The sequence below is a fragment of the Phyllostomus discolor genome, chromosome X (genome assembly GCF_004126475.2).
Source record: "Phyllostomus discolor isolate MPI-MPIP mPhyDis1 chromosome X, mPhyDis1.pri.v3, whole genome shotgun sequence".
Taxonomy (NCBI): domain Eukaryota; kingdom Metazoa; phylum Chordata; class Mammalia; order Chiroptera; family Phyllostomidae; genus Phyllostomus; species Phyllostomus discolor.
The window spans coordinates 18,428,220-18,449,312 of record NC_050198.1 but is presented as its reverse complement, the minus strand read 5'-3'; the positions used below and the strand labels follow the sequence as shown (position 1 = coordinate 18,449,312).

At 37.1% G+C, this 21,093-nt stretch overlaps 1 protein-coding gene across 1 annotated transcript in view; it reads left to right on the top strand.

The window, feature by feature from the left end:
- The first annotated feature begins 8,959 nt into the window (after positions 1-8,959).
- The window catches only part of DMD (dystrophin), a 1,951,120-nt gene continuing 1,938,986 nt past the window's right edge, over positions 8,960-21,093 (top strand). The window contains exon 1 of the mRNA XM_036016633.1: positions 8,960-9,230. Within this exon, the coding sequence (XP_035872526.1) occupies positions 9,200-9,230 (31 nt within the window). The 5' untranslated portion in view covers positions 8,960-9,199. The remainder of the gene's footprint in view (positions 9,231-21,093) is intronic.

Sequence of the window (21,093 nt, the reverse complement as noted above, 5' to 3'; positions counted from 1 at the left end):
CACCAATGCATTTAATTTCTTTGTACTCATCATACCTTTCTTCCATTCACAAATCTTTAAACACCTTCATTAATTGCTACACATTTACTTCCTAAATGGCAGAGGATCAACGGAGTTTTGAGTTTTCCTTCTATTTAGTAAGTAAATGTCCTCTGTCTTGACCTTATCAAAAGTATTGCTATGTAGTGCCAAATTCTGAAATCAAGTCATTTTGTACGTGCCACAGACTTCATTGTCTATGGAAATCTGAGTTCAGAAGCTCTCAGCTTCACACACTGCAGCCCTTTTTCACCCAGGGGAAAAACATTTTTGGATGTTTAAGAGTGAACCCACAAGGCACCGGATATCGATTTACAATTTTTAATGGGAATTAAAATAATGTCAAAATGGTAGAAATGGTGTGTGCAATACATATACACACACACACAGGTATAATCTCAGGTATCAACAGAGGCCAATGGGGTAGCTGGACTTCCATCCCCCCTGGCAGTAACAAGGGGGCACTTCCTTCCACATCCTCCACCAAAGCAGCATCAAGGGGAGGTTAGCTAAAACAGAACATTTAAACAAGGTCCACAGCTTGATAAAATCACACCCTAAATTTCCAGGTTTCCATTTAAAAAATCTCTCCTCAAACCTAGAAAAAGGAAAACCTCAACTTGAGTGGAAAAAAAAAAATCTACAGTCATCATAAAAATGGTTCAGTAAGTGATTGCAAAATTGCTTGCAACCCATGAAAAATAAAGTCTCGGCGATAAATAGAAGATGTAGAACAAAATGAAATTTTAGAACTGAAAATATAGCAATCAGTATAAAATTCAGTGGATTGTCTCAACAGCGGATGGGAGGGGGGCAGAGGTCAAAATCTGTTAACAGGAAGATAGAACAATAGAAGTTGCCCAGTGGAATAAGGAGGAAAATAGACTGCTGAAAAATGAATGCTCAGAAGTGACCCGTGGGGTTATAATAAAAGATCTATGATGATTGTCGACAGAGTCCGAGAAGAGGAAAAAGAAAGTGTTGCTGAACAAGTGTCAAAGAAATAATGGCTGAAAAACAACCAAATTTGGCAAAAGGCAAAAACTTAAGGATTCAAGAAGCTGAGTGAACAGGAAGCTCATACCCCAAAAGATCTATCCCCACACGCATCAGAGTCAAACTTCTGAACACTAGTAATGAAGAAAGAGATCATGAAAGCGGTGAAAGAGAAATGGTTCTTTATCTATAGACACACAAACAACAAATGTCACCATTTCTTGTGAGAAATGACTGAATCCAGAGGGAAGTGGCATGGCATTTTTCATGCGATTAAAAAAAAAGAACTGTCTCTTCATTCTGAAAAAAAAAAAAAGAACAAAAACTAAGCAAGCAAGTAGAACAGGAACAGAATCACAGAAATGGAGATCACATGGAGGGTTATCAGTGCGGGAGGGGAGGGGGGATAATGGGAGAAAAGGTACAAGGAATAAGAAGCATAAATGGTAGGTAGAAAATAGACAGGGGGAGGTTAAGAATAGTATGGGAAATGGAGAAGCCAAAGAACTTATATGCATGGCCCATGGACATGAACTAAGCAGGTGGGAATGCTGGTGGGTTGTGGGGTACAAAGAGGAGGGGGATGAAGGGGAGAAAAAATTGGGAGAACTGTAGCAGTATAATCAATAAAATATTCTTAAAAAAAAAAACCATCAATGTCCAGAAAATAGAAGAGGCAACACTAAGAAAATTTGATACATCATATTAGCTAGCTAAAAAAAGAATAATCACATGATCTTATAAATGGATGCAGAAAAAATTATTTGACACAGTTCAACACCCATTCATGACTTAAAAAAATAATAAAACAACTCTAAAAAACTAAGAGTAGGGAGAGACTTCTTCAAGTTGACAAAGAAAATCCCCAAATACCCTATAGCCACAATCATTGTAGTGGTGAAAGACTTCAATGCTTTCTTTCCAGCAGCAGGATCAAGGTCTAGCTAGCTCTTTGTTTTCATGCCTGCTCTTCTTGATGGTACTGGAAGTTAGAGCCAGTGTAGAACCGCAAGTAAGTAAAAGCATGTAACTCAGGATGGAGAACCTAAAACTGTCCCTATGTGCAGCTGTTGGAATGGGCTATACAAAACACCGCAGGGATTGCACAAAATCTCATGTAGAAATGATGAGGCCAGCAAGGTCTCAGGGTACACAATCCACATACAAAAATTAATTGTATGTCTATGTAGAAGAAGCGAATGCTGGAAATCAAAATTCAAAATGTAATATCTACAGTCACTCCAAAAGAGAGAGAGAGAGAGAGAGAGAGAAATACTATGAAGCTAACAAAACATATGTACGATCTATATGCTACAAAATAAAAAAAAAACAGATGAAACACAACAAAGACTTATGATGAAGTGGAGATAACATTGCGTTCATGAACCGGGAAGTAGAACACAGTCAATATGTCAATTTTGTCCCAAATTAACTTATGGTTTTCATGCAATTCCTGTCAAAGTAACAACAAACTATTTTGTATATGTGGACAAGAACCAAATCGCCCAACTCTCATCTGCCTTATTTTTTTTTCTGGCCTCAGTGCCAATAAACTATCCATAGTTAGTATATTTTTTTCATTGGATTTATCTAAAAAGAGATTTTTTTAAAACCACCTATGAAATATATCCCTTTATAGAATATATAATATTTCAATCAACCTTGTTGGGGACAGAAGTAGACATGGCCCAGAAATTATTGTTCTCAAGTCAACAAAGTTGGGAACTTTGTGTGAATATCTTAGCTATGGAGGCTGTTTGTTTCCAGCTTATTTATGCTATGAATCTCTAGTGATCATGGTGCTTAAAGTTATTATGTTAAATAATTGAGTAAGTGCAGAAAATGAGTCAGACCTCTCCCAGTTTACATAAAATATTGTAGTTAGGGTTTTCAATTTCTTAAGAGTTTATTCTTTGTTCACTTTTTTCTCTCTTTTTTTAGATTTTATTTATTTATTTTTTACAGAGGGAAGGGAGGGAGAAAGAGAGAGAGAGAGAAACATCAATGTGCGGTTGCTGGGGGCCATGGCCTGTAACTCAGGCATGTGCCCTGACTGGGAATCGAACCTGCGATGCTTTGGTTCGCAGCCCACACTCAATCCACTGAGCTATGCCAGCCAGGGCTTCTTAGTTCACTTTTAAGTTTATCATAATCAGTTCTTTCTAAATACTACCCCACCCACTTTAAGTTATTGGGATTACTGGCTAATATTTGAATATAATCAAGGGGCAGACTTCATAGTACAACATGCATCTTAAAAATTTAGGCTACAGGAAGTCATTTAAAAACATGTTCATGTAAGACTTCTATGTAATAAAATATGCTGTGCATTCTTGAAAAAGTAAGTTTCTGTCTTAATTCATGTGTAAACAGTTGTAGCAATATCATTTAAAGTTCTTTTAACAGCACACATGTATGGCAAGTGTTTGGTTATGGCGATTTATTCCTTTTAATGTGCTTCATTTTCAAACTGTCATTTGAGGATCTCTGTGGTTTTCCCTTCCTTTGTACACTCACATCCATAGCAGACAGTATAGTCATATTAGAAATATGAAACAAACTAATCACATAACAAAACACTATTAGAAAGCACCACTTAGTGAAGTAACTTATATATGACCTAAATATTGGTAATATATACTATGTTGATGGATTAGAAGACTCAACATGGTAAAGATTTCCATTTTCCCCAAAATGATCTATTTAATGCAACTCCTATCAATATAACAAAGATATTTTGTAGTCTGATCTGCAGACCAATTTGTAGGTAAGTGTGTTTTAAAATTAATAAGGTAGAACCTAGAATTTCTCAAACGGTTTTGAATGAAATAATGAAGTGGCAGAATAACTCTACCTCATGCCGAGGTAAATGATATAGCTCCAGGAACTAAGGCCATGTGGAACCGACAGAGGAATAGAAACATAAATTGATAGGACAGAGTCACAGTCTTGGATATAAATCCACCCGGATATGCCCAACTGAAATTCAACAAAGATACAAAAGTTATTCAGTAGAAGAAAGATAGTCTTTTCAACAAACGGTGTTGGAGCAATTGTGAATCTATAATCAATTAAAAAAAACTTTCTCTTAAGCACCATACCTTATCTAAATGAACTTAAAATTTATTACAGATTTAAATGTAAATATAAAAAGATTTTTTAAGTATTTTTAAATAGGAGAAATACTTATTAATGAAGGCTCAGTGAAGCATTCTTAGACCTAACACCAAAAGCACCAACCATCTGGGGAAAAAAATCAATAAATTGGACTTTATATAAATTAAGAACTTTTTGCCTTGGAATTGCCCTATTAAGAGGATGGAAAGACAGGTACAGAGCAAGAGAAAATATTTGCAAAGCACATGGCTAACACAGGACTCATATCTAGAATATATAAAGAACACTCCAAACACAGCAGTTTTTTTAAATGTTTCCAATTGGAAAATAAACTAAAGATATGAACTGATATGATCAGTGAAGAGTTTATTCAGATGGCCAATGAGCATGAAAAAAGATGCGCAATGTCATTACCCATTAGGCAATTCAAATTCAGACCACCATGATATATCTCTGCATGCTTAAAGCGAAAATGAAAAAGAAAATATAAAATTAACAACATTAAATGCCAAGGAGGAGGCAGGAAAACTGGTTCACTCACATTGCCGATATGTAAAATGGTACAGATATGTAAAATGGTACAGACCTCTGGAGAATGTCCTGGCAGTCTCCTTAAAAACCTAAACATACATTCACCATATAATCCAGCCACTTTACTTCTGGGCATTAGTTCCAAATAAGTGTGTGTTGGGGGGAGTACCGTATTTTGCCATGTATATTGCGCACCCATGTTTTTGGCCCAAACTTTCAGGAAAAAAAAATCTTTCATTTTAATTTTTTAGTTCAAGTTATTTAGTTATTTATATTTAGAAACAAAACCAATTACCATATGCCTGGGTGTTGTTTTGCATGTGGATATCATTATTGCTTTCTAGAGTTACACTTCTAGTGCATAAGCATAAATAGAAGAATTAAAAACTTTTCTATAGATATGGAATTAGTACTACCCATGTATAATGTGCATCTTTAGTTTTCCCTCAAACTCGGGCAAAAACGTGCACATCATACATGGCAAAATACAGTACATGATTGTTTTGCTGCTTTCATTTTAGTAACCCCAAACTGGAAATAACCAAAATTTCCTACAAGAAATGAATTATTAATCTATGGAATATCCATAACATGGAACGCTACTTAAGCAAGAAAAGTAAACGTGCTGTTGATACACATAACGAGTGTACACGAATGGATCTCTGGGACGTTATTCTAAGTGACGAAAACTAATCTCCAATGGCCACATGATGAATGATTTCATTGATCTCACATTCTTGAAATGGTGAAATTATCGGGATGAAGGACAAGTTAGCGTGTGCCGGGCCGATAGAAGAGGTTGCTTGGTGCGACCGTGAATGGTAGTACAAGGAAGAGCTGTTTGGTGATGGAATAGTTCTGCATTTTGACTGAGGGTGTTGGTTACACAGATCTACCATATGATAAAATGACAGAAATACATACGCATATAGCAATGGCAATTTCCTGTGTTTTAAATTACTTTATTGTTGTTCAGTTGCAGCTGTCTGCATATTCTCCCCAGCACTCTCCCCAACCCCAGCCAATCCCACCTCCCTTCCTGCTTCCACCCTCCCCCTTGGTTTTGTCCATGGGTCCTTTATAGTGGTTCCTGAAAACCCCTCTCCCCACTATTCTCTTCCCCCTCCCCTCTGGCTATTGTTAGATTGTTCTTAATTTCAATGTCTCTCATTATATTTTGTTGGCATTTTTCTTTGTTGATTATGTTCCAGTTAAAGGTGAGATCATATGGTATTTGTCCCTCGCCACCTGGCTTATATCACTTAGTGTGGCAATTTTCTGGTTTTGATATTGCCTTACAATATTAGATATGATACGATATCAGATACATTATCATTTACAGTTATGATAAATGTAAATGTTGGAGGAAACAAGTACTCATCTTTATAATGTGGCTCTTAAGAGTTACCCAAGGTAGTTCCCGTGAGAAGTGACTAAGGACCACAGGAAAACAGTGACCAGGTCTGAACTAGAATTCACTGTGTTTGGACTAAATTTTAGGTGCTTCTCACTTATTCCAGTTATCTTAAGCGTGTCTTCCCACCTAGATTATGAAACTTTAAGGGAAGTATACATATTCTACTTTAAAGTAGAATTTATTAGAGGTACCAAATAAATTTCAGCTACTGGTTGAAACTGAGAGATGATTAAAATACAGGGTGGGGCAAAAGTAGATTTATAGTTGTTCATCTGAAAAATAATACAATAATACAATAATACAATTAATAATACAATAATTAATAGACAATAATACAAATAATAACACAAGAATGTCTGTTTTGCATACTCAAACTGCAAACCTACTTTCAGCCTACCCTGTGTAACAGAACATTCAGATCTAACAGTGTTTGGTATTTTAGATACTAATCAAGACAAGTTTTTGGTATATTTGGAGATACACATATTTTTAGAAACATGCACTCCGGGGCTTTTCAACATTGGCCATGCCTTAGAATCACCTATAAAACATGAATACTGGGTCCTACTTCGAGTTTCCTATTTTCCAGGTCTGATGCGTACTTGTATTTCTAAAAGGTTCCTTGTGATGCTGATGCCATTGCTGTGTGGACCACACTTTACAAATCACTGAGAAAGCTGTACAGGTGTCTTGGCCTAAACACGGGTTTATATCTCTAGGAAACTCACAGTACAGGGACTAAAGGAACTCATACTCAGGGGGAAACGGTACCCATAGCAAAGGACGCTGATGCTAACATTCAGTCTTGGATCCAGGTCAGTCCTAAAACATCCTTCTTATTTGGGTTTATGAAATTGTTCCTTACATGTATAATTAGACAGCCGTGCTAAGGAGAGCAAATGAGATAAGGTATGAAGAAGAATACTTTAAATCTATTTAGGATAATAGTAATTTAAGTATCTAAAGGTACCTAAAATTAAAATTAGGTATTGTATTTTTTTACATATGAGATCTGTTCAGAAGGTATCCAGCCATGTAATATGAAAAATAGAGACATTTATTGAGGAAGATCCAAGACACAAAAGACATTGTGCACAGGACAATGACACCTCAGTCCCCTTCCAAGTAGGCACCTTGGGACCTCACACAGTTCTCCCAATCGCCATCAGCTGCCCTGTGTTATTTTCCTGAATTTCATCAATTGTCTGAAATCTCTTCCTTTTCAAAAGTGGTTTTAGTTTTGGGAAAAGCCAGAAGTCACAGGGTGCTAAATCTGGGCTCTAGGGGGGCTGAGTCACCTGGGTGATTTGATGTTTGGCCAAAAAACTCTGCAAGAGACAAGATGCATGCGCGTGCCCGTTGTTGTGATGAAGCTGACAATCACCAGTTGCCCATAGCTGCAGCCTTCTTAATCATCTGAATAGTTTCCACAGGAGAATGTTCAAGCTTAATGCAAAATTTGATGCAGAGTCATTGCTCTAATCACTCATTTTGAATACAATGGCCACACAGTACACATGCTCACTCAACAGCATACCAGCCCCGCTGACTAGTACAGTGAAGTCATCATTGTTCACGCATGCGCATTCCAGTCCACTCTCCTTGGCTGCTAGGTTACATCGATGTTGCACAAACCATTCTTGTTATATTAACAATGGCTGGACTTTTTCTGGACAGACCTTGTACATTTCCAGGGCAATGGTAGTATGATGATATTCTAAAACATAGTATGTGTAATTCACTATTAAGGTAAATATAATAGTTTGACTGGATATGTCAGTTTTTTTCCACTTTTATGTATAATTTATTTCTGTGCCAAGCAATTGAATGCTTGACATGGAAAAATGAGTCTGTCACTTTAACAAAATGGCACTATAAGAACATTCAAATGAATAGTTTAAGCAGAGATTATCATAATTGCAAAAGGAATATTTTTCTAAAACACGTTACCAATGTTTCTACAAATATTGTGTTTACTTGTTGCATTAAAAATAAAAATATGGAAAAAGATAAAGGAGCCTCCTAGAGGCAAAGAATGATTTACAAACACGCTGAGTGACATATTACAATCGTGTTCATTTAATACGGAACAAAGCCTCTATTCAGAACCATTCAATGATTTATCATTAACTCAGTGTTGAAGAGAGTGGCGTTTTAATAAATGTCACCAAAGAAATGGAAGAAAGAGTCATTTGTTCACAAAAAAAATTTCATCATAAGCTAAAATGGAAATTGAGTGTTTTAGGAGGATTGTTTTGCTCCATTGGAAGAGTGCTCTTTATTTTAGCAGGGATCTTGTCCCGAGAGACCTGCAGACATTCTGCCCTCACAGCTCAGCTGCCACATTCCTCTGCCTCTTCTCGTATTCAGACTTTTGGCATCATCAATACCTGACTTTTGATTGGATCCCCAGAGTAGAAATTAAGTTTGGTAGACAGTGGATACATAATGAATGCATAGATGATTCTTTATTGAATTTCGTGTTGCTGAGTGGGTAAAATAAGGGCAGGCATTTCAAAGTCTCTTCCAGATCAGGATCGTCTGCTCTGTTCTTTTAGAAATGGGCATAGAAGTTAGGGAATACTGTCACAGTTTCGTACTAAAGAGGTTTATGTTTAGAAGGCTTTCAGAGCAAGTGTTCTGGCCACTATGCTATTCTGGTTAGGATAGTAATCAGAACACAGTTGAACATTATTTGCATTCACAGAACTTGCCATGCTTGAAGCACGACCTTATATGTAGTGGCCATGGGCAGTCCTATTATGGGAAACCAACTTGAGAGAAAAGGCGGGTCACTTGCTTCTGCGCAGGTCCTGGAATTTGAAATATCCAGGGGCCTCTACAGAATCCTGGCATCAGTTACTATGTTGACTCACTCAGTGTTGGGATCACTCACTTTCCCCTTACAGGACTCAGATCTTGGAGGCAAATTAGCTTCAGAGAAAAACGAATAGGAAACACCAAAGTGTTACTTTTTTAAAAGGCTGTTGTAGTTGATTGGTTTCTCATCATTTCCTAAACCTACTGGAGCAATAAAGTTGGGAGAAATTCCACCAAGATTTTTTATCGCTGCCTTGATACACACTTTTTATTTTCCAAATGCTTTGGTGGGAAGAAGTAGAAGACTGTTGTAAGTACAAATAACTAAATATCTATTATTTTTACAATGGCATAAGTTTTACTTTGTGACAAGCTCACTGATTAGACAGGTTGATTTTAAATTATTATAATAGTTTGTGAATAAGTGGACATGTTATATAAACTGGGCATATATATATATGTGCAGGTGTATGTTTCTCACTGCAAAATTTGTCACTAGAAATGAGGTAGAGTTTAAACTTTTGTCTTTGCCAATATAATCAAATGCATCTTTCATGTTTAAGAAACCACTGAAATAATAGAATAGGCATAACTGGCTTGGAGTATTTGCAACAAACCATTTTAATTGCTGTGAAATCGTTTGTGTATGTGAGTTCTTATCTTGCTTACTTGATACTTCTGTGTTTAGCAATGGTAACGTGTGGGGTAGGGGGCTGGCTGATATTCTCAATGAACTGATTGCTGCATGGGAATGACATGTGGAGGGCCCAAGGGTAGAAAAATTCTATCTGCCACATAATGGTGAAAAATAAAGTAATCACATAATTGTGATGGACCAATGGGGTTGAGAAAAGTATTGATAAATATGGAACTTAAAAGTTCCTTTCTCCTATTACATTTAATATTTTGGAAGTTCTTATCTGTAGCATATCATGGAAACTCTTTCAAATAATGATATGATCTATGCTGGCAAGCGATCGGACATTTTCGTTGACAAAACAATGTAAAAACACGAGGGGCTTCTAATCATATTTCACAGTAAAGTCACGATGTTGTTTCATGTCTGTGATGACCTAGCTTTTCAGTAAAGCTTTTTCGTTTGGTTTTGGTTATCAAGTACCACTATTTCGTTTATTTTAAGGAAGTCATGATGACTAATGAAAAAAATCAAAAAGGGACTGTGATACATTAAAAATAATATATAAAAATAACATATGAGGAGCACAGTGTGTCCCAAAGAGATGGATGAAGGAGATTATCTTTTCCCCCCCCTGCCTTTCACTTGTGTATTATAGCCATTCTGAAATAGATATGCAGGCAATGCCTATAATTAAGAATGAAAAAAGTCAATCTCTCCAAATAAGTAACTGTGCAAAACTTCTGGAGAAAGTGTCACAACAGAAGTTTTGCTCTTGGGAAAAATTGGTGGAAAAAAAAAGGAGCATTGTAATTTTGCTGATTCATATTAGCAGTTATTTGGGTGAGCTTGAGAATTACTTTCTGATTGAAAAACTGCATTTACTAATCCTGTAAAAATACAATATTCTTTGCAGTACAAACACACATATTGATCGATCGAGCAATCAATATATCTACAAAATTAAAACTATAAACCAATGCATAGGAGACTTCAGAAAGAATAGCAGAGATGCATTTTTGGAGTGAAGCAAAGCAAAGCACCTCTCTATTTCATCATAGATATTCAAATCACTTTAAATTCTTCATTAGAATTTGAGGAAACCTACCCTTTTGGGGACAAGCATTGCAGAACTTTACTACAGTACATTTTGAAATGATCAGATAATACTTATGCTCCATGGCAGTGAGTTTGTTAGAGGAAAATGAATACATTCACAAGGTATTATGCCACATTAACTTTTACTGGTTGACAACATACTGCTATTTGAGGGTATTGACATTTGAGTCCCGTTTTTAAAACTGCCTCAGTGTGAAAACCTTAAGTGTATGCTTGGTTGGTATTTAACTGAAATAGTTACCAATTAATAGAGAGGATCACTGTATTAACATAAGGACCGTTTACTTTTAGATTTACTCAAACATTGCATTGCAAAGAATAATTCAAAGTATGTATTGCAAATGTACATTTCATTCTAATGTTTTAAATGATGCAGATGGTCTTGAGGTCTAATAAAGTAAAATTATCTTTCAGAGTTTCATTTGCCCCTGCTTTTAATTCTAGACATTGCCCTCATATCTATTTCAGAATGACTATAATACATGAATCAAAGGCAAGGGGGGAAAAGATAATCTTCATCCATCTCTTTGAGACACAATGTGCCCCTCATACGTTATTTTCATATGTTATTTTTAATGTCACAGTCCCTTTTTTAATTTTTCATCCGTCATCATGACTTCCTTAAAATAAACTCTATGAAAAAGAGATCGCTTGGTGATCTAAATAGCTAGTACACTTTTTAATTGAATAACAAGCTCCCTGTGTCTCTTACATGGCATAATATTATGGAAAATTCAATGGAGAATATCACATAGCAGTTGATCCAAACTTAAAAAGAAGACTAGGAAAACACTAGGAAGTGTTTTGTGCAGATTTATGTTAGGAAAAAGAAGGTATTTGTCACTGCTCCAGCTAGACAGAACTGAAACATTAATTTGTAATTTGGACAGAGATATTAATATGAATACAGCTCCCTCTTTGGTCCTGAAATATTCATTTGAAATCCCTGTAGTCCAAGACATTGGCTACATGTGAAATAAATTCTCAAGTTCTTAACCACTTGTGTGGTTTTAATAAAAGAGATTATAATCTTTGTTGTCTTGGAAAAGTCAGGTGGTTCTTTTTTTTAATTCTATTTTATTATCTTTCACCATGGCTTTATCACAAGAATAAAACGGAGTGATTTCCCAAACTTTCTTTCCCTTTCCACCTGCTATTCAAATGCTTGCCTAACTTATTAAAAATAATTTATCATATTTTTCATTAAACTAGTCTTTCTTCTATTGCAAATACAAAAATAACATGGTGTTTTGATGTGAGTATATATGTTTATAGAAACATATACATATCCGGAGTGCTTATTACTGAAGAGATGTTGAAAATTCATTGGAAATCAACCTTTCTTTCAAGATCATTTTCTGTTCATTTATTTACCTGCAATTTTAAACTCACATCATTTTTTAAGAAATGGACGAGTAAGACTAAGGTAAGTCTTCTGTCCAATAAAGCATAAGCGAAGAGCCTCAACACTTAAGCGTTAGCAAGTTCATGGGAAATCATCTCTATATGAAGAGAATAGCTGTGGTTGAATCTCTTTGCAGGTCCATTTAAAAATAAAATTAATTCTAGTTATATTTTTTAAAACGTATGTTATTTCTCAAAGACAGGCTTTTATTTAATGCAGATCAGAGAGTTGAAGGAATTTATAATGGTAGGAATCTGACATTCGTGCCTTTCATTCTGAAAAGATACATTGATTAAAGTGATGTCACACACAGTTAATGGAGGCGGTGCAGTTATTTCAGGTACACAGGGTAGGCAATTGGAAGGCGAGCCAAATCACAATGAGAAGAAATAATGATGACCTTGGTTTATTTTTGTACAGTACATTCAGGTTTTGATTGGATTCCGAGGGTGGCAACGGTTTTCTTTCTCACCAAGTCCTGCTGTAGTCCTAGGAGATTTGTGTGCTCTTATCAAGGCAGTCGGTTCATATTGGAACAGTTTTTGGGAAGGTCATGGGCTGCAGGAGGGGAAATGAGACGGCTTTTTTATTAAACGCAGCCCACTTCCATAAGCAGAATTTCATGAAAATGCTTCTCTTTGGGGAGGAAGCTCCATGCAGCGGGCCAATCTTCAAACACAAACAGACAGGCAAATAAACACCTTGTGGTCTTTACCTGTTTCCTCTTTAAAAAAAAAATGTCTATTAATTAAACTTCCTTGGAGTTTTGCTCCATACAATATTGACAGAGAAATATTAATAGCACGTATTTGGTGTGAAGAAGTTGAATCTGAATACAGACGTGCATGGTCAATTGGCAGAGCTAGAGTGTGGTTTTTTATTTTGCCAGTTTGGGAGGGGTTTGTCGACTGCCATCCCAGGTAGAATTGCCCCTAAAATCTTTATCTTTGTAAAATGTCAAGCTCCTCTCGTTGATATTAAAAGAGAGAATGTCTTTCAGCGATTCTGCTGTGTCCTCTTGAGGGGAGAGAGTGACCTTGCTCTATGTGAATCCCTCATATGCAAACTACAGTTTGAAGATGAACAGCTAAAATCATCTGGTTTACCTTTTCCTGAAATGTGTAGTATAAAAAGCTTGTTTTCCCAGGTATTACAACATATTAGAATTTTGCATGTGCCTTTTTAAAACCAGACGGCCCCTTCACTGATTCTGAAACGCTAACGCCCCAAGCACCTTTCTCTTTCCATTTTCAAGATTACTGCCCTGACTATGGGGGTGGAGTCGAGGGAAGCCGTGGCTGCAGTGTTTAAAGGGAATCTTCCATTTCTCGGACACACGGTTGATAGGCGGCAGGCAGAATGAGGACGAGGAAAGGAAATAGACGGCCCTACTGGCTCATGCTTAAAAGAGTCTGAATCGTGTGGCCACATGACCTCCAATTCATGTGCAGTAACAAAACCAAAGGGGAGTATTACTCTTAGGGAGTGAGTATCAACTGTTTCTCTTAGGCTGCCATTTTAACGGGGAATTTCCATTCATTCTGTGCTCTGTCTTTATGTTATTCTCACATCATTCACTCAACATGCCTGGAAATTTTAATAGGTGAAAGAACACACAAGGCGATTTACTGGGGTCCTACAATCCGTGGAAGGGTTTTGCATCGTGTACCAAGCCCTGAGAAAACAAGTGTTTCTAGCAATCTGGATTCAGTTTGGAGATCAATGTCTTCCTGGTCTTCTTTATTAACTTTTGCCTTCTGCCTCAGGGCCTCATTTTCGCTTGTCATTAAGCACCTCGTTCTTCACGAAAGAAAGGTGGGGGAGACGCCACAATTGTCCTTTCACTGGAACGGAACTGTCATTTCTTTGTTATGCTGGTAAAATGCTGCCCTTAATGTTGTTGTTCGAAAGTTTTCCAGAACTGCTACTTCGGCGTTTTGGTTCCACACAGTTTTAAGAAAATGAGTTTTCATCAGTTCTAATGGTTGGGAAATTGATGTTTTATACATCAGTTATACAAATGTATCTAGGGGTAGTTAACAATATTTAGTCTCATGTTACCATTCAAGTAAAAGAATCTGAGGAAAAGCTTTACCTCTATTTTTATTTATTTTAGTTTTGTGTATTATTTTCCTTATTCTGGTAGAAACGTTGCTTGTTTTAATGACTAGGGGGAATGTTAGGGTGCATTATGAAAGCCAATGCTTATCCACATTATGGATTTGCAAAAGAGTTAACACCATTTTAAAGAAACTTTTAAAAATCAGATGTTTGAATTGTCATGCCTTGGGCTTACATCTAATAAATACTCATCCCATTCACGGACATTGCAACAATGAGGAATTCACATATGCCAAAATACAATAACGTAGAGTCTTTTATCAGCTTATCTTCAACTTTTGGATAGACTTTGTCTCCACCATTATACAAATAATTGATGTTTTTAAAAAAGACCAGTATGAATTGAACACAATGTGTGTTCTAATGTCTCCTGTTATGCCCAATTACAGGCAAACAAAATGGGTTCCCTTTTAATGTTTTCACCCTCTCTTTGGCATTTGCTTTGTTTTGCTTTAAAATGCCCTTCCCTCTTCCACTCGGTTTTTGGCCAAGACAGTCATCGAATCAGGACTATAAAAGGGCATAAACATCAGTGGCTTTTTGCTCATTCTTGGCACCCATCTTTATTTGCACACAACGTGTCCTTTCCTTCATCAGATTACAGTAGCAATATTGCCTTAGCCCGAGCTGAATGCTGACTTAAAGGGCACGGGAGTCGGCAGCGTTACAGTGCAGATTTCAGCCTTGCAAACTGTGCGAGGTCGCATGGAAGGGGGAAGAGAAGCACCACAGAATCAGAGCTGTCCAAGTATTTTCATCAAAGGCAAGCTGAGCATCGATACCGCTGCTCAAGAGGGCAAGATGAGAAATAAACTGGTGACTAAGTGGCCAAAACGTTATCAAGATAGTTGAGGGACTGATAAAATTATCGATGACAGTGTTGAATCCCAGTGACTCTGGTGTACTGGCAAATAACTAGGAAGGCAAAGGGAAAAGTGTCAGCAGATGCCAAAGAGTGTAAGCAGATACAAGCAAGGTTGGCGTGTAGGTGGTTAACCGAAAGAGCTTAGTGGAAGCTCAGACAGCTGAGGAATCCTGATTTAGTAGAGCCCGAAGGGCACGTCAGGAGCCATGGGAACAGCTGCTGAAGAGCTAGAAGATTCCTTTGGATTAGGTGTACACACCCCGTCTCTAATGGGCCATGTCAGAGAGCACCACGTGTCATCTCAGAGTCCCCTTGGCTGGAGCCTATATAGACTTTGCAGTGTTTTACTTTAAAGGTCTGGGAATAGATTTGCTCTCAGAACAAATCCAGAAATAGAGGTATCAAAAGAAATGACTCTGTAAAGCCTGTGTTGTGTGGGTTTGGGTGACCACTGTTTAAATAAGGAAAAATTTGTTTCATTCATTCATTCATTCATTCGTGCAACTAATATGTATTGAGTGCCTACTTTGTGCCAGGTACTCTGGAGATAATATTCCAAACAAGTGGCTTCATTGAGATTAGAATTTAGGAGAGAATATATATATGTGTATGTATTTTATTTTATTTATTTATATATTTTAATTGTATTTATGTGTGTGTTTATTTAATTTTATATTTATATAAAACTCAATTGCATTCTTGCATTCAGGACAAAAGCTATGGAATGAAGCGACATTGTTATAAGCATATATGAGACTGAGACCAAGACTAGTGATTAGGAATTAGAGGGATTCCTATGAAAATGACATTCAAAAGAAGACAGAGAAACATGGGAGTAGGAAATGTTACATTCAGAGGGAACAACATCCGGGAAGGTGTGACACTGGTATGAAGAAAGAATGAAGAGAAGGTCAGTTTCCCTGGAGTAGAGTTACTGAGGGAATGTTTGGGACGAGCACGCAGCTGAAATGCTGGACTGGGGTCCAATCATTCAGAACCTCAGAGGTCATGGGCATGATGCCTTGTTCTTTATGAGGAGATCAGTGGACAGCCTTTTAAGGGCTTCAGGTAGGGCAGGGATAAGAACATGTTTGTGGCAGGAGGGTTAAGACCATTACTCTGTTTTGTGGAGAGCGTATTAGGAGCTATTCAGGGCAAGTGAAGGGCAACCAATCTGGTATCTTCTCCTGGGGCGACAGAGGGTCCTGTGGACTAGAATGGTGACAGCGAAGTTGGGGAAAAGGGGACGTATTCAAGATCTAGTAATGACGTAAAATTAGTAGGAATTGGTGTTGAGTTGGATATGGTGCCCTCCACGGAAGATTTTGGGGTGTGGGTGCTAATTTTTTATGGAGAGTGTGTGTATTGTGGATACACAGATGTGAAGCCCAGAAATTAAGTCTTTTTTGATGACTTAAAATGTGAGCCAAGGAGGGTAAGCAATACCAACCAGAAAAAACAGTGTGAGGAGAAGATGGTCAGGAATTCAATAAGGAAGACAAAAGCACTCCCAAAAAAAAAAAAATCATAGAAGCAGCATCTAGATAGAATGATGAAAGATGAAGGAAAATAAGATTTCTGTAAATACTCCATAAATATATCTTTCAATCCTCAATGTAATGACTTTATGAATGAGGATCTCACTTGTAGCACCAGGTGTCTTGGTTTCCACAGTCTCTGCCATCTATTTACCCCTAATTCCCTCTCCCACATTGTTATTTCTCTGCAATATCACCAAAATGTTGCCTTAGTAGAAAAGCTTCAATAAATATTTAAATTGTATAATGTATTCAGCTTTTCCTGTACTCCGCGGTTCCTAAAAATACCTTCTTCGGAAACCCCATTTCAACTGACTACGGTATAATGAAACGAGCCTTCAGTGTGAAGCATTTATCATAGTCTGAATTTCAATTGCTCAGTCAGAGTTGTTAAGCAATGTGAAAAATCATCCTTTAGAGAATACGGAATTGCGTAGATGCGATAAGGTAAGTTTGCACTTTATTTAATGCTGGTTTAGTTAATATAGACACTTATTGGAGAAATGTCTAAAATTTCTTGAGAGCCATTAGTAAAAGTGATTTTTCTTAAATCTGGGAAAAAGGTAAGTTCCTAAAATACATTGACAATTCAGTTTAAATAAAACGAGAATTGTACTGAAGGGAAAGAAGGTACTTGAGTAATTGAAATTTAGTCATGGATGATTGTAATGTACTCATCAGTTAGCTCTTGGCAAGTAAGAGTAGATAGAATATTAATATGATATTAGGCAGCTTTTTTACTATTACGTTTTTACGTGCCTGCAAATCAACTTTGTTGTACATCTACCATGTTCTCTCTACCTTTTAAAAAAGTTTTAAAGATTTTATTTAGTTATTTTTAGAGAGGGGAGAAGGGAGAAACATCAATGTGTAGTTGCCCCTTGTGTGCCCCCTACTGGGAACCTGGCCTGCAACCCAGGCATGTGCCCTGCCTGGGAATTGAACCAGCAACCCTTTGGTTCGCAGGTTGGCACTCAGTCCACTGAGCTACACCAGCCAGGGCTCTCTCTGCCTTTTATGAGATTACAGTACTTGTAAACCAGAGAAAACGCACCCATGCACACATGCATATAAATGCAACCACTACGATATGTCAAGAGAGTTTATAAAGCATGGTCAACATCAACCACAAATGATTACTTATGGATGATGTGATTATGGAAGTTTCATTGAAGACTCCACCTTTAAATAGGCCTTACTTGATGAACATAGGGAGAGGTGAATTGGAGAAGAGTAGAATGGGCAGTGATGCACAGACAAGGGTTAATGTAGCACTGACCTTTCCTTCATCAACAGTTACTTGACAGCACCTTGTATGTGTATAGCACTAATTGTGGTTCATCTGGCCTTCAAAGATAATTATATAGCATTTAACAAGCCCGTACGAAGTGTCAAGCATTTCTCTTACAATATTATGTTTATTTCAGGTAATTCCACTAATAACCCTATGAGATAAGAGGATATAATCAAGCCATATTTAATCAACGAGAATAGCAAAGTATGGGGAATGTAAATCGTTTGCCTGAGATAGCTCCGCTGCCAAGTGTCGGAGGCAGGATTTGAGTGGTGGCAGAGTGACCTAAGGATCCGGAGTTCTGAACCACTCAGTCAGCTGCCACTCCCCTGAGGTTCTGACAGAGAAGCGGGGGATCTGTCAGAGCTCTAGAGAGAATAGGACAGCACATGAAATGGAGGGAATCATAGTGTCTTCCAACAAGAACTAAAGACAGCAGGTGCTCGAATATTATCGTTTCATGTGATGTCTTTTCACGATAATGTTGATGAGCTGTCAGAGGAACTTAACTCTTGTTTATATCAATTAACGTATGGTGAAATTGGTTTCATTATATGTCATTTTCCTTAAAGTCACAGAACCTATCAGTGATGTTAAGTGAAGGCTTATTGTGTGTTCCATTGAGAAAGTTCTTTTTTAAAAAACTCAGAAACTTGGGTCTGTTTATCCAAAGACTATAGAACCCGGCCCATTATAATTTCTTGGATAAAAACCTGAGCTGCCCTGAATAACCCAGCATCTGTCCTCTGGACCTCCTCAGGGAGCGATCTGTGATGATACCCATTACAAGCTGCTGGCTTCACTATTTTATTCCTATCTCGATCTTCTCATTTTGTGAACTTAAATGGATCAAATACCGGAATGAATACAGCCCTTGAGCTGTTTATAATCACGTACAACAAGCTTCCTCAGAGTGCTCCCCCTCGATGTCTTTCTGAGTTCGTTTCAGCTGTGCACCGGCAACTGTGCTTGATGGACAGACAAACCTGAGAATTGGGCCCACAAGAATAAGGTTTAGTGCCGTGAACAAAATAATTTGCACAGATTCATGTGGCACTTAAGGATCATGATCAATACTATTCTGAGTAGTGTTTAGCAAAACAGTTCATTTAAACTTCAAATGACTATTGCTTTTGCACATAAGTAAACTGAGTGTTCTTTTATCTGTACCTCATGTTGGTTACCACAGTGGCATCGTATATAGTTCCCTGGGTCAATGTAATGTATGCTGTGCAGAGGCTGTGAATCCTAGGCTATGAGGTACATGACACTTCGAGAGTTAAGCAGTGACACCAATATCAGCATTAGATCCCATGTATCTATCATCAGAAATGAGATTGAGAGTTTCCCTGGTTTTGTAAGCAATTATTTCCTCATCTCATCAAGTGGTATGCACACCTGTGTACACATTAAAAGATAAAAAGTCATGTGTAGCATTGGAGCAGAAATAGCCCCCCTCAAAATGCCAAAAAAATGTGATCATTTATTTGCAAACAAAAAACTGATGATTATGATGATTTCCCATGGTACACATTGTTTAGCACTGTCCAATAACTGAGGAACAAATAGAAATATTAGGGTATTATACATTTTAACTATTATTTAAAATGCATCTTCTACTTCTTTACTTGAAGGCTGTTAATCTTTGGCTTAGCTATAAAAATAAATTACATCCGCGATATATTTTCAGACACCCAACATGTTAGTTTCTTATCAAATGATAGAAATTTGGTCCAACCAAATGTAGCATTGCTCTAGAATCTTAACTACACAAACACACATTTTTATAGTTCCCTGCTATAAATTACAATAAACTGCATTATGACACATAAAATAGGGACCAGTTAGAATATATATTTTTTTCATTTTAATCAGTCTTGGATTCTCTTTATCCAGTTTCCCTAATGTGTGAAATTAGGTGAGATTGTGTGAAATACCATCGTCCTAGAAAAATGTTTTTATAATTTAGTGTGGCGAACGCAATAAATTAACTTAGTTGTTTCAATATTGCTAGTATGACTAGATCCCTCTCTCTCTCTCTCTCTCTTTCATACACACACACACACACATACACACACATACACCCTAGAAATTAACTGGTTTGAATATAAAACTATTTGGTTTTATTAATTAATACTAAAAAGTGTATTAATTCACTTATTAAAAATTACTAAATAGTATTATTAAAATAAAACTGAAATTAATTCTTCCCCTCGAAAATGTAAAGGATGCTACAGCACAGTTGGAAAAGAATGGGAATACTTTATTATGTACAGGCGTTACTCTCCAGTTATAGCAAACAGTTGTAGTTTGATATTTTATTTATTTCTTAAGGAACTATTCGTCATTTAATGTTAATATTCAAGATTACAGGTAATGATCTTAGTAGGGTTTTGGCTATGTTTAAGAAAATGGGATTATCATAGTATAATAATATGATAAAAATACAATAAAACATTATGTTTGTGTTCTTTCTATCCATTAGTTAGACTAGATATTGAGTTTTATTTCCTTAAAATGTTGTGCTTTCATTGTTTTCTCTTTAAACTTGACCTGACTTAGTTCAAGGGAAGTAAAGAATGTCATGTCATTAGAACCAATTGAGAAAATGTCTCCCTCCTCTTTGCTGAATTTATAGCAGCGGTCAGTATTGACTGTTTGCTCCCCGCTGAAAAATGTTGTCTTTCCTTGAGATCTGTCCATTGCACTCCTCCGGTTTTGTTGCCATTTCCATTGGGTATTTCTGTTCTGTCTACTTCACGGGCTGATTCTCTCTGCTCGACCTTTATATATTAGGATTCCTCAGAGCTTTGTCCTAATGGGATTGTCTTCTTCCTCCGTAATCCCTTCCGTGGTCATTCCACCCATGCCCATGGCTTTATTAACACGTGTGTGCAGATCACTGACAAGTTACACCTCAAGCTCAGATTTCTCCAATGAATTTCAAGCTGGGGCTGCAACTGCCTGATTGGCATCTCCATTTGTATGTGACAATGTCAGCTCCAGTCTAAGTGACCCAAACTGAACTTTGCTTCCACCCCACTGCCGAAACCGGGTCTTTTCTCATTGCTCCTTTTATCAGTCACTGATGCTCCCATCCATCCCGTCTCACAAGTTAGAACATGTTTCATCCTTGAAACCCTTATCTCTTGTGCCCACTTATGTCTGGACCATTGGCAATTACTGTGGGTTTT